The 13884-nt window shown below is 42.7% G+C and overlaps 3 protein-coding genes across 3 annotated transcripts; 1 reads left to right on the top strand and 2 right to left on the bottom strand.

Moving 5' to 3' along the window:
• Positions 1-626: 626 nt before the first annotated feature.
• On the bottom strand, positions 627-4422 carry dnajc4 (DnaJ (Hsp40) homolog, subfamily C, member 4). The gene is made up of 7 exons (XM_079268227.1): positions 4358-4422; positions 3695-3819; positions 3488-3578; positions 2932-3113; positions 2202-2369; positions 1651-1737; positions 627-1503 (listed from the first exon to the last, which is right to left on the bottom strand). Exons 2-7 carry the CDS (start codon positions 3784-3786, stop codon positions 1407-1409), a joined length of 717 nt encoding a protein of 238 aa, XP_079124353.1. The 5' UTR covers positions 3787-3819; positions 4358-4422; the 3' UTR covers positions 627-1406.
• Positions 4423-5083: 661 nt separating this feature from the next.
• Positions 5084-9655, top strand: nudt22 (nudix (nucleoside diphosphate linked moiety X)-type motif 22). Its single transcript, XM_079269295.1, has 7 exons — positions 5084-5119; positions 6144-6309; positions 7075-7747; positions 7831-7950; positions 9072-9169; positions 9269-9362; positions 9466-9655. The coding sequence occupies exons 2-7, from the start codon at positions 6221-6223 to the stop codon at positions 9598-9600; spliced, it is 1209 nt and encodes a 402-aa protein (XP_079125421.1). The 5' UTR covers positions 5084-5119; positions 6144-6220; the 3' UTR covers positions 9601-9655.
• Positions 9656-9883: 228 nt separating this feature from the next.
• LOC306777978 (heterogeneous nuclear ribonucleoprotein U-like protein 2) lies at positions 9884-13640 on the bottom strand. Its single transcript, XM_079269294.1, has 10 exons — positions 13070-13640; positions 12442-12518; positions 12079-12321; positions 11848-11960; positions 11442-11708; positions 11211-11333; positions 10992-11093; positions 10666-10834; positions 10193-10410; positions 9884-10020 (listed from the first exon to the last, which is right to left on the bottom strand). Exons 1-10 carry the CDS (start codon positions 13579-13581, stop codon positions 10018-10020), a joined length of 1827 nt encoding a protein of 608 aa, XP_079125420.1. The 5' UTR covers positions 13582-13640; the 3' UTR covers positions 9884-10017.
• Between the last annotated feature and the right edge of the window lie 244 nt (positions 13641-13884).

The raw sequence follows: 13884 nt of genomic DNA on the forward strand, positions 1-13884 counted from the left end.
CAAGAACACAGAGGACAAAAGGCAATATCTCGTCTTAAAACACATTTCACATGGTAGCTCTGTACGGTAGTTTCATAAGTTCATAAGTTGTGCATGTATTCTTTAAAAAAACAACGTGAAACCAAGCCTTTTTCCATGATGTCAGCAGCAAACAAATGTTGCGCACCCAGGATGTTCTCATAACCAAAATGAAATGGAGTTTCATGTGAATGTAAATATGCAAATAAACATGCTGTGTACTGTATTGGTGAAGTCAGTTTTCCAGTTAATCACATCTGCAGCGCCAAAATGTGAGATTGGAGGTTTACAAGGGCTTTTCAAATTCCCTTTAAAAGAGCATAATGGAAAATAAACTTCTGAATGATGACGTAGGGAATCAATGATTCTCTAATTACTATCCGACAGCAATAGTGCCGACTCGTATCTGTGGTTGCTCATTAAAAGGCCGCTGTCTACATCTGAATGTCTGAGCCTCTTTAACTTATTCGAGAAAATCCTTTCCAATGAAATTTGTTTGTGGTGTAACAGTAACTTGACTTTTAATGTCCCTTTTCCAAAGAAAATCTTACATTTATTGGTATGAAAACAGAAAAAAAACACGCACACAGTGTCTGTAGTCTGTTCTGTATTACAGAAACCAAGAGCCAAAGCATACAATATGTGAATGAGAGACAAAACAAAGAGAAGTAATGATTGATGAGTAAAAGTTTATATTTTAATCATTTCCCTCCGACATCCCTTCAAGGAATAAGTAAGGCGACAATCTCTAATATCGAAAAACTGAGTTGCACTTCACCCTCATCCCCCCCCGAACAGCCTCATCAAACCTGAGAGGACATCACGGAAACGTCCTGTTGTGTGCAAACTAATACATGATTTGAATCAATACCATTCTCTTTCAGCAAGAAACATATTGGTATTACAGCTGGTGTGTTTCGTCTCGACGAGATCATCTGGCGTTAATTTGCTGTAAATCGGTGAGCCGCACTAACACAGCAATGAGGCCGAGGACAGCAGAGATCAAGTCCCTGTGAGTTCATTAGAGGCAGTTTAAACATGTGTTCATTATGGCTCCTTTGGACACATACTGGAGAAGTTTGTGTACACGCTGTAGCTGGATCCTTCTGACCGTCACATCACTTCAAATATTCGAAGTTCTAAGTCAATGCTTCGACAGACCGGGTCCAGTCTGACGAAGAACCCCATGTACGACCAGATGAAACCCTCCCACATCACACCCGTGTTCTGTGTCTTAAAAGTCCTCAACCTGAGGACAAACACATCAGCATGTTTTGTTTCAATAAATACACTTTCAAATCCTAAAACAAGTACCACATCCAGTCTGCCGCCTTCCACCTGCTGGCAGTATCAAACTCCATCGTCACAGAGCGCAGTCGGAGACTCTCCTACTTGTCGTCTCCATCGTTGCGGATGTTGTATTTCACCAGAAACTCTGCATGTTTCTGCCGCAGGATTTCTGTCTGTTTCTTAAAACCGTTGGCCCTGAGAAAGAGCACAGACGACACCTTTACACTCAGCTCCACGGTCAGCCATCACAAAACCCAAACAAATGTACTGCTACCACCCAAATGTGCCATCAAGCAGAGGGACAAAAACCACAGATTTATTCTAAAAAGTGTGCGCACTCACCTGGCCCTCTCTTTGGAATCATTGTAAATTTCTGTGATGACTCGATCTTTCTCGTCCATGAAGTTAATGTGAACTTCTTCCAGTTTCCTGAGACAGTCGGAAAAACACTTTAGTTAAGCCATAGCTCGCCGAATAACTTTGCTTAGCCTAAGAACTCGTCGCTCGTCACGCACTCTGCATGCTCAGTTGTCTTTACGAGTTTGTACAGCTGTTATAACAGCTCTTCAGATCACAAAAGAAGCGAATCTCCCCAAACAGAAATGGCACAGAGGCAGAGTGGGAAAACAAATACAAGGTCACATGCCATGAGGTTGTGCCAACACACATGGCACAGAGACATGTCCACAAACAATCCCACTCCTCCGGATGTGAACGTGCAGCAAAGAAAAACTCATGTCAGGGATGTCAGGAAGTAAGAAGGATAGACCGCAGTGAGAAGTTTGATACATAGTTATGTATGTTATGGATATTGTTGTATTTCTAACATTCACCTTTTAAAATGCTTCATTGCTTGCCTTTAACAGTTTCTTCATCGTGTGCCGGTTTTGTACCTGAAGAAGACTACGTGGAGTCCGATGCTGAACAACATAGTCATGAAGCAGCAGCCCACCAGGCAAAGGTTTCTCCTCCTCCTCCTCTGCCACTCCTCTGCCGTCATCTCCTGCGCTTGAGAATGGCGAAACTGCTCCCAGTAACGAAAGCTCTCCTGGGTGTCCGTGCTGATGGTGAAGTAGTTCAAGAAGAATTAAGGATTGGTGACGTCAAAAACAGGAGGTGTGACAGACAGCACACGTGTTAAAAACAGGCTTAACGTAATCGTTACTGTGTCTGAAGGATTATTAAGTAGTAAATTTGCACCAAATTGTGATGAAAAATAAACCGTTTCCAGTTCGGATTCTTCCACTTGGCTGTGTGGCAGTAAACTCTCACTGATTTGTTTTTTCTCAAAAACTAAGAAAACTTGAGATGTTAAATCTTGCATGGGTAGTTTTCCTTCTTTGGAAAGGTGCAGAGATTAATTCTTCATTCAGCTTTGCTGCAGCACTTGAGCTTCCAGCTTAAAAAAAAGTCTTAAAAATAGCATGTCTAACGAGAGTGTTGCAAAAGATATCCCACAAGGCCACAGTGTTGAAGTTGAAACGCCATGTCCTCTTTACACAGAAGACCATCCGCCAATCGTCTTTTCCCCCTTTGCATGAACATGTTACAGAGTGAGGAGGAAGGTCAGGTTACGTAAGACTAATTAGCAAGCACAAACCGACAGATTGCGTATATCTTCACCTGGCTCTGTAGCTGGTGTGACTGGAGGTAGATCTGAAGGCCTGGCCCCCGCTGTATGGATGTCTGGTTTTGAAGTCGTACTCCTTCCTGCTCGGGTCTTTGCTCAGCACTCGGTAGGCCTCGTTTAGCTCCACAAACTGGCCGTGCAGCGCTGGGTTGGATGGGTCACTGTCTGGGTGCAGCTGCATGATGAATGGGTCAGTTACAGTAATGAGGTCTAAACCAAACCAAACAATTAACCAAAAGATATGTTCTGGTGCAGACATGTGCTAAGTGGGACATGTATACTTGCATCGACACACAAAAATGTTTCTCCATCACACAAATGCATTCAAATGTATGGTTGTACATACAACCATGTTTTTCTAAAGGGTGAGTTGTCTCACCCCTAAATTACACCAAAACCACAAGGTAAATACACATGCACATCCTTATTTACACTCGAAGCAACATCAGGAAAACAAACAGTCAGGAAGCCCACTGTGGGAACAGTTAAAAAGTAGAAACTAAGCTGTGAAAGGCTGCCCTCATGTGGCCATTCATGCAAGTAACCTACCTTCTTAGATTTGTCAAAAAATGCATTTTTTATTTCCTCCAAGGAGGCGTCGGTTTTGACTCCCAGGAGATCGTAGTAACTCACAGCTTTTCTGTGGTTGAGAAAGCAAAGAACTCAAAACCAAATAATCTACAAAGAGAACCTGAACACAATCACTAAGATTCTGTAATTCTGATTCAACTCAACACATGTATAGACAACGTCTACCTGTGTGCATAGCTCTGGGAGAGCAGACGCAGCCCGCTCTTGCAGCACCAAAGACAACTCTGACAAAGACGCAGCTGAGCCTCCAACTGCATGATGGAAACTTCCTGAGGTTCCACAAAGAGGACCTGAGCAAAGAGGGCAGATGTTAACATCAGCAATGATACAAAGAGCATCACAGGAGAAGCAGGGAGATATTTCAAATGTTTCTGCTAATTATGACTCCAGACCCAACCCTCACAGCATATTAAAACTATAGACTTTGAATATATAATTCTACATCTGTTGGAGGGACATATTCTGGTCATTTTCACATTTTGTAAACTTGTCCATCAACTTCACCACAATGGTAAGAGACCCAACCATGGACATCAGTGAAATAGATTACATGGACTAACTGGCCTTTACCTAACAGTAAAGGCCAGTAAACACACGACTCATTCTACGACATAAACGGTCAAATAAAGAGCAGACAGTGCTACTGGGACACTTTGTTCTGCTAACGTTACCTGTGCAGCAAAGCTAACGCTAGTCCGGGGTTAGCTGTCCGTCAGCTGTGTTGTGATATTGTTAGCTTGCTGATAATGATGTAATTTAGACAGCGGTGAAGAACACTCACTGAACAATACTATAAAGCCGGATAATTAACAAAGAAGAGTGACATACCAGCAGCAGTAGGTGTCCTTCCTGTGGGCCCGTTGCATAAACTCAGCCGCTTCAAGCTAGCTACAATAAAACCAGAATACAGGACCCTTCAAAATAAACCGTTTTTTTTTTTTTACCACTAAGGGTGTTCAACGACTGTTCATAGAGATTTGGTGAAATAAATATATTCAACAGAGCAGATAAATGTTATTATACTTTCTCTTTTTTTTTGCCAGAAGCTATAGGACAAATCTATTTTGTAAGTGTTAACTTTACGTGGATAAACTATAACTGTATCAAACTATACAAGCAAACAATAATATTTATCAAAATAACATTTTTTATACAGTATTTACTTTTAAGTTTAATTTACAACCATAGACTGTACTCCCAACGCGTTGCCCAGGAATCTTATTTTGATAGAGACCGGAAGTTGCCGTTGATTCTCGGCAGCGTAACACACCAACAAACACGCCCCGTGCACGCGTTTCACAGGATCTAACCCTGTCGTTGCCGTATTCACCTACAGCGGTTACTTAAATTATTTATTTATCACATCACTATCTTGTCCAATACAATAAAACACATGTACGGTTTTTATATATATATACATAATAATGTATGTTCTCTACAGATGTCAGTACTATATTTCCGATGACGTGCCCACGTGTTGTTCGTACTCTTGGTCACTGGATGGTGATGATGAACACGTTTTACCGTCTGTATATAAAAGAGGAAGAAACTACACTCACTTTCGCATTGCATACGCGTCCACGTAGGAAGGTAAGATAAAAACCTTTGTGCCCAGATTTAACATATTATACTCGTAACACGTGCTACTTTAGTAACGTTACAGGGAAATACAGGCGGCGGTATCGTGTTACATGATAACTTGTGAGTTGTACTTAAGTTCCGTGTCTGTGCTCAGCTGCTGGATGAACTGAAAGTAGGTCGTCTCTGAAGTTATCAGTTCACAGTCGGAACAGTTTGTATCATGAATGCAAAGTCACATCTGAGTGATGATCCATGAGAAACTGGACACTAGCCTGAAAACGGAAACAAATAAACGATTTTGTCGTATTTTAGTTATTTTAAACAGTTCTAGTTCGTATTATACCAACTTTTAGAAAGCTGTATAATCAATAACATGTTTTTGAAATGTAAAATAAACTGTAAAGCACACACTGCTCCACTTCTGGCCACAGCCCACCTGGTGATGTCACTGCAGGTGTTTTGCCTGTTTTTTAAAATCGGTTAACAATACAAAAATGACAAATAAACACGAATACATACAATAAAGAAAACATAGTTGCATCTATTCAAAAGCAAATGACAGATAAACATCAAATTAAATAAAGTAACATTAAGCATGCAGTCAACATAAATAAATATAAATGAATTGGGAGCACAGTGTCACAGTTTTAACAATAGTTTTTTTTCTTTTTGTTGAAGTTATTGTCTTAATATATAGCTCATTACAACATTAAAGGTGTAAGTTGTAGCACCATTACGAATGACAAACTAAGACTGGCTCATCGTATTGTCTTTCTTTGATTAAACTGTGCAGAAAAACTAACTGGTTTGTTGCTGGCGGGCTTGTTCTAAATGAATCAACACAAAGACTTCTGCAGCTTTAATCTCTGAATGTGTGTTTTTGGTGTGTCTGTTTGTGTATGAGTGGCGGCAGAGGCCTGAAAAAGGTCTACTTCCTGACCTCGTCAGTTATTTACCGCATTTAATTGGTTTCTGTTTCAGCTCTTTACATGTTGACAGTTTTTTGTTTCTTCCCTGTGTGATATATTAACAGTTGAAAACACGTACAGAGCTGCAGCCGTGTGAGTGAAGACACAAGCGAAAGACTTCAATGACAATCCACAGTGAGAGATGACGGACTCTGAGGTGTCGGTGCTGCTGCACTGTGCAGCCTGGAAGGGCCTGCTGCAGTCTCAAGTACAAGTGGAGCTCTCTGAAAGGTAGAAAAACAAGAAACCAGGCCTCTGACATGTGTTAAACCCACAGAATTATATAATTATACAGCCTTTCTACTTAAAAGACACTGGCTTAAACATGTGACATAGATATTGGGATTTGGGAATCATTTTTAAAGAATTACATTGTCAGCCACAGACATATTAGGCCTGTAATAAATGCTACTTTACATATTGTCCAAAAAATAACAACAATAAACAATATTATTGTCTTTTTAAGACTATTCTATGCCACTGATATGATGATATAATAACATAATAATGCAAGTACACCCATCTAATTCTAAAAATACTCTAAATAAATAAAACAGCACACCCAAAACAATTAATGAAATTGACTCTTGAGCTCTGTTCACAAAAATTGCACTTAAATATTAAACATTTGGGGTATAAAGAGTCATTCATGCCTTAACAGGCAATATCCTGCTAATCAGTCTCTCAATGGTTAGAACATTTGTTATCAAAAAAGTAAGAACATATTAGCTATAAGTTAGATGAAGTAAAAAGAACAACACTCCTCTCTCTCATTTGGTTTAAACTGAGAATGTTTCCACACCGGAGCTGTTATCTGATAAGTCGATAATGTAAATATCATGTGACAGGGCTAATGGTAGGAACGCTTTTTTTATGGGATTTGTTGATAAGAAGAATATAGAATCACTTAAATACATCCTTAAATACATCAGTTTGACATTGGACAAAATGTTACTAACCTGAAGAGTTTGTCTCGTTTCCTCTCCGTCTTCCCAGATTCAACAGGCAGACAGATCCGTCCCTGGAGCATCAAATAGAGGAGGTGTGGACAGAGCGGGTGTCCAAGGAGCCGTGGCTTTTCAACGGGTCCAAATTCAGACTGCACTCTTTCTGCTTGACCTCATCTTCCTCTGTTTCTCCTAAACACCCACCCTGCACTCACCACATGCCCCTCTTAGACTGTGCAGAGCAACAGGAAGGGGAATTAAAACACAGCAGGCAAAAGATGGAGAATTTGTGCATCAATAATTCTCTGCATGACTCTGTCCAAAGCAGTTTGGACAAAAGAAACAGACCTGTCAATCATAGAGAGAATGAAGATAGTGCATTGTCACAAGCGGCCTCCATATCCAGTGAATCTAAGAGCGTCGCAGCTGAACGTCCTTCCAAAAACACAGACGATCAGGAGGTGGCGCCGCTCCTCACTCTGAGACTCGGCCTTACCTGCTACAAAGATTACCTGGGAACAAACTGGTCGTGTCGAGTGGCAGAGCTTCGTCAGCGCGGGGAGGAGCAGTTCGGGGATCCTCTGGCGCTGCTGGCTCAGCCTCTGGGTGTGGGTGGCGTCCTGTGCACAGACGACGGTCAGGTGGTGTTGATCAGGAGGAGCCGGAGGGTGGCAGAGGCAGGGGGGCTCCTGGACATCCCCGGAGGTCACCCAGAGCCAAAGGTGAAGTAAATAAAATGGATTAAGTGTAATTTAATATGTGTCATTTAATATGTGTTATTCACACCATCGCTGCTCCTCTTCAGGTGGTGTGTGAGCGTCTGGGCCGGCTTGTGTGTGAGGAGCAGATCAGTGTGGACATGATGCAGCAGAGGCCCGTCGTCTCCGAGCTGTTCTCGTCTGTGTGCGCCGAGATCAGAGACGAGGTGAGGGGGGAAAAAAGTCCACTCTCAACTTGTTAGTTCATGTCAAGTTGATGTTTAGTTATTCATGATTAAAGGTGCAGTGTGTAGGATCTGGCGCCATCTAGCAGTGAGGTTGCAGATTGCAACAAACTGAAACTTCTCCCGTGAGCCAGGCGTGTAGGAGAACTATGGTAGCCAATGTGAAAACATAAAAACACAAATGTCGTTTTCTAGTGTTTGGTTTGTCCGTTCTGAGCTACTGTAGAAAAATGGTGGCCGGCGCCGTTAAGAGTATGTCAATTTAAACGGCTTATTTTAAGGAAACAAAAACACTTTACTTATTTTCAGGTGATTTATACACTAAAAAGAAAACATACTTTCAATGCTTTCAATGCTCCTTTATTTCCTGATTTATTGTTAAATGAATTAGTTCCTCATTTTCACTCCCATTATTAAAAAATGGCTGAAATGTAATCTCTTAACATTGATTTATTTTGTAATAATTGATTAATCATTTTGTCTGTGAAATGTCAGAAGTTAGTGTAAATGTTCCAAGATATCTTAAAATCTCTTCACCAACCGTCCAAAAGATAATGTTCAGTTAAGCATCAAATCCTCACATTTTGGAAGCTCGAACCAGCAAATATTTACTTTATTTTTGTTAATCAATGAACTACACGATTCATTATTTGTGAAAGTTGTTGTTCAGATCAACGGTTTCAGCACTAGTTGAGCAGGTTTAAGGTCGGACTGTTTCAGTCCTTCAGTGATAAACTAAGAAATCAGGTAGAAGGAAAACTCAAATGACTTTTGTTAAAAGATCAATAAAACAATAAAGAATAACTGTTCTGACATTTTCAAAGAAGATGAACTCTGGTGGCTGCACTTAAAACGAATGAGAAGAAGAATAAGTGATTAAAACACCTTTCAAATGAATCAGAAAGCATTTGTTAATTTGTGTTTAGATTTTACCGATTGTTGAACCAACCTGGGGTTTTTTTTTTCAATTAATTTAAAGAAAATATTCACAGTTTCCAATATGTTTAAGAGCCCGGCCAGTATTTTAGCACAACTTGGCAATGATGGAGAAAATCGACCATATTCACACTAGAAACGTCCTTCATCCCGTCGTCCGTCTGCAGGTGAACATTCCTCTGAGCTCCCTCGGAGAGCCGGTCCTGATGGGTGTCGCTTTGAATCACACCAGCGCTGGAAGACCAAGTGCTGAGTTCTACGTCAGGTTCTCATTCCCTCACTTTTGACTTTATATGATGAAAGTTTGACTTGAAAACCTTTATTTATATATAATGCAGAGTCTGCGTCATTGGTATGTTCTCAGCTGCTCGTTGACATCTGATGAAGTCAGAACATTGTACTGGAAAGGAGGAGCAGAGGCCAGCGAGTCCACAGAAATTATCTTTCTCGGCAAAGCGGTGAGTAAGCTCGAGTTACAGCAACTCAGGAATGATGAGTGTATATATTAAAAAAAGATGTTCATAAACAAGACTACATTTCGTTGTCCCTAAATTTTTGTAGGAGGTGTTGCAGCTGGACAGAAGCAGCCCTCTGTGGTCGGAGCTGTGTCCTTCAGCTAAAGGAGCCGTGCTGCTCTATCAGACAGTGAAGCCAGACAGCGAGGCCGGAGCAGACGACGCGCCGCTCAGCCGATAGCAGAGAATACATCCACATGATCAAATGTGCACAAACACAAAGGGTTGAGGGATTTATTACTCTGAAGACTCTCTGACCAACACTGGTGATCACAAAATACGGTGTATTTTTCATCATTTGTAAATTGCACAGTAAAAACATGATTGAATTTTCAAAAAACATTTTCAATAAAAAAATCCTTAAAAGTGATCTGGTTGTTGCCGGTAAAATGATTGTCTTTGATTGGTCAAAGCAGCGAGTGCAACACACACCGTAGTTCTTTATAATATGTCTTGCTGATGTAGTTAGTGACATCAGTAGAACGATTGTCCCTGTAAACACAGATGTGCAGCAGCATCTGTTTGTTCACCAGTGACCTTCATATCCGCTGTAGCCGACGTCTCTGTAGTAGCAGCCCTGATCCTGATGAGGCACACTCTACTGAAATGGAAAGCACATAAAAAGACAATGAGATTTGATTTAAAAGGAAAACTTAAAAAGTGGCTGTTGCTGAGTTAATTCGAATCTTTCAGCGGTTTAAGAATCAGCTAAATGCTAATTTGGATCCGCTTAAAATATCAAGTCTCCCCACATGTTGCCCATCATTTCTCACGCTGACCATGAAGTCCAGTCTACTGGATACTGTGTGAGGGTGGGGTCTTTTCTTGTGATGTCGGGGTTTCTTCTTCTCCTGTTTGGGGATGGGGGGCAGCAGTCTGCGAGCCTCTTGGCTGTACTCCTGCAGGAGCGTCTGTGCCTGCTCCCGAGGCAGCTCCACATACTGCAGCTCCTCCAGCAGGTTGCTGTGCTGCTCTGGAAGACTGCAGCTCACTGGAGACGAGAGGGACGGTTCAAGTAGTACAACACGGAAACTCATGCATGTGAAGTTCAGTCTGTATTGGATCCATTCATATGACTGTGCTGTCCCTGGTTTATCTGATTGTCAGCATTTGCAGAGACTCGTCTGTTCAGATCGCCTGCTAACACCAGTTTAACCCACATCTTCTGTGTCCCGCAATTGGCCCTGAGGTATCTTCTTATGATGAACTCATGTTATACTTCCTATAACATGTGCACAAGTCACACCTTGGAGTTTGAGCAGGGCGGTCTCGGGGATCTGCTCCCCGTTGCTCATCTGGTGCCGAGACAGTCGTCTTTTCCACTCGTCCGCTGAGGGAAAGACCACCACCGCCCGGCGCCTGAAGCCCGAGAACAGCTGCAGCTTGTAACGCCGTGCAGAGAAGAGGATGTTGCCCTAAAAAGAGAGATTTGAAAAAGAGAACATGTTAAGAGAGCTGAGGAGGTGGAATAAAATGTCACAATGGAAAAAATCTTTGAAAATAAGTTAATATACAGAGACTTAAAAAGGTGATTTCAGAGTTAAATTGATGTGTAGAGTAGGGAAGAGTCACCTGGTCGAGGATGTAGTTGCCCGGAGTCTGAGCGGCCATCTTGATCAAATCAGTTAGACACTGAGAGGCTTGCTGCAGCCTGCTGTCCCTCTGTCCACCACTCTACACACACACACACACACACACACACACACACTTTTGGATCAGTTGGTCACAAGTTGTACATCATCTTTGAATGTGAACATAAGCACGAGAGTGAAAACTGGAGTTTTGACTGACAATCATACATGCGAGCAGCTCCTCAGTGCCCAGCAGCTTGTACCGCTCCTCAGGGTGCTGCTTCACGTGAGTCCTGGCCCAGTGGCTCTTCCCAGACCCAGGAAGACCAACCATCAACAACACCTGGAGGGAGGAGGAGAAAGATTAAAGTGCAACAACTTAAACTTAAAGATGTTCTTTCTATCCTTTGTGAATTCAAACACTTTGGATGGATAGTTCCCCGTCTCTCACCTCACACTGTGCTCTGAAGGTAGGAGGCAATGTGCTGCGCACCCTCTGCCTAGCAGAGAGAGCTGCCAGCGGTGTGAACCCTGGAGGACCAGGGTACCAGTGAGGAGCTGTGGGGTCCAGGAGAACCCTGACTGAACAGCTCTTACAGAGGACGTGAGGGAACAGAGGACCACACTTCAGCACAGACGCCTCCAGGGAAAAGGCCTCACCCATGACACGACCGTTCTTATGAAAAGAGAGTTCAACAGCACCGTCTGTGGAGAAGGACTATCGATGTGTAAACGTGACACACACACACACACACACAAACAAACAGTTGGGATTAGAAAAAAAAGAAATGTCCTCAAACTTTACCAAAAAGACTCCAAATAGAGGAAGAACTGAAGCGGAAAAAAGTGTCACTTACAGCATAACAGCCAATGATATCGCCCTCTGAGAGGAGTTCTCCAAACGCTTCCTCCTTCCCACCCGACACTTTTTTACCACGCCCATCATAAGCAAAAGAGAAGTCATCTTCACCTGGTAAGAGACAGCCATAGGGGGGGGAAAGAAAGGGACATTAACAACAATAAACACATCTCCAAAAGTGCCTCTGTTCAAATCAATTCTCCTAAAATGAAGCTACCGTAATTCTTACCGAGCAGTAGAGAGGTGTTGGCCATAGACCAGCCCACTCTCAGGCCACGCGGTTCCATGTCTTCTTGTTCCTCCAGCTGTGTAGTCAACAACTTCCTCTCCAGCCTCACTTCAAAGCCCACCTCGCCCTGCAGCACCCCGTGGGTGAGCCTGCATCCTGACCACAGCGAGGGGAATCGAGCCCAGAACCGCGGCTGGCCACATGCGCCATCGGGACCGACCTCAAAGTGCAGGTGACTGTCATCTGTGCAGACAGAACGTCAGGGAATCAACCTGCTTATCATCGTTTAAATCCATTTCACTCAATGAAGTTTGTTTCATGTTCCTCCACCAGGGAGGTGGTGCGTTTTGTCCAAAGACTTACATGGATCTAGTCTGACTTTATCTTCATCTTCCACCTCCGTCTCCGCTCTATCCACTGGAGGTTGAGGTGATTTGGCTCTAGTTTTAGGGGAGAAAGAGTGAACCTCATGTGCTGCATTAGAACAACATTTCCATAAAAAGTCCCGAAACAGATTTTAAAAGACCAAGTTTAGTATTGTTTTGCTATATTTCAACCCAAACCAAGTTGAAATGTTTAATTCCCATACCGTCTCATCTGCACATTCAGACGGGCCTATCTTTACTACATTGTTTTTCTTTTCTAGAATTGGTGCAACTGAAAGATATAAAGTACATGAAGTCAATTAAATCGAATAAGAAGTGTGGTTTGCAACCCTCTTTTTTAAACGATGGGGGACGCTGGTCTATCAAAATCCACTATTTCATCATTGAGTATTTCAACATATCGTTGAAATATGTTGCCTAAAATATGTTGCCTAAAAAGAGGACATGTAATAAGTAATGGGGTTTAAAATTGTACTTTCCAGCTCTGCCCCTAACTAACAGTCCATAAACAACTGTAGTATAATCCCAATTTATTGTGTATATTTTGGCTGATCCTGAAACTTTTAAATGCTTCTGCACCAAACTACTAACTATCTTGTGTTTACCTTTTGTATCGTATCTCCTCTTTGAACTCGTAGAAAGCTCTTCCTCTGCTCATCTCCTCTGAGGACAGAGGTCTCCCGTCCTCTGCACCTCCTCCTCTCTCCTCTGCCTGGTACTCTGGTACACACTCCGAAATACTCTCGGAGCCTCGCTGTAGCGTTGAAATACTCTCTGAGCCGTGTTGCTGTGGCGGCAGACTGGTGTCCGTCTCGGTCTGTGTGGCGCTGTGTGCGTACTCACGGGTGCGGTCCGGTTCACATCGCTCAGCAACACCAGCTGCTGTCGGCGGGGATGAGGACGGACAGTGGACGTCTATAGACGGTGCTGTGATCGTCAGTGAGCGGTCATGTTGTAGTTGTACCTCGTGTACGTCTATCCCACACTGTCGCGCCTCTAACGAGGACCACAGCCTCCCCAGCAGCTCAGCCTTCAGCCCCTTGTGGTCCAGCCCGAGCTCTTTAAGTCTGGACCGCAGCTCGGGCACTTTCAACTTCTTCATGTCCGTCAGCTTCATTGTTCCCGTTAGAGTACAGATGCAGCTGTCTTCTTGTTCCAGTTGTGCGGAAAAACGGACTTAAAGTAAACTGCCAAAGTAAACTGTAACAGTCGAGCAGTGGTTTGGAGCGTTGGTTCAATATGGTGTCCTGGTTTGTGATTGGCTCTTTTCTTCTTCTTTGGTCTAATTTTTGGCAGACTAGACACTCGCAGGAGCTTTTGCTGCCACCAAACGGTTAAGATTGTACTGGTGGTAACAGTAAAACATGGTGGTTAAACATGGATGATCCACATTTTGTGAGGCTTTATCCATCTTTCCAAT

Source organism: Melanostigma gelatinosum, assembly GCF_949748355.1.
Source record: "Melanostigma gelatinosum genome assembly, chromosome: 5".
In the NCBI taxonomy this organism is placed as follows: domain Eukaryota; kingdom Metazoa; phylum Chordata; class Actinopteri; order Perciformes; family Zoarcidae; genus Melanostigma; species Melanostigma gelatinosum.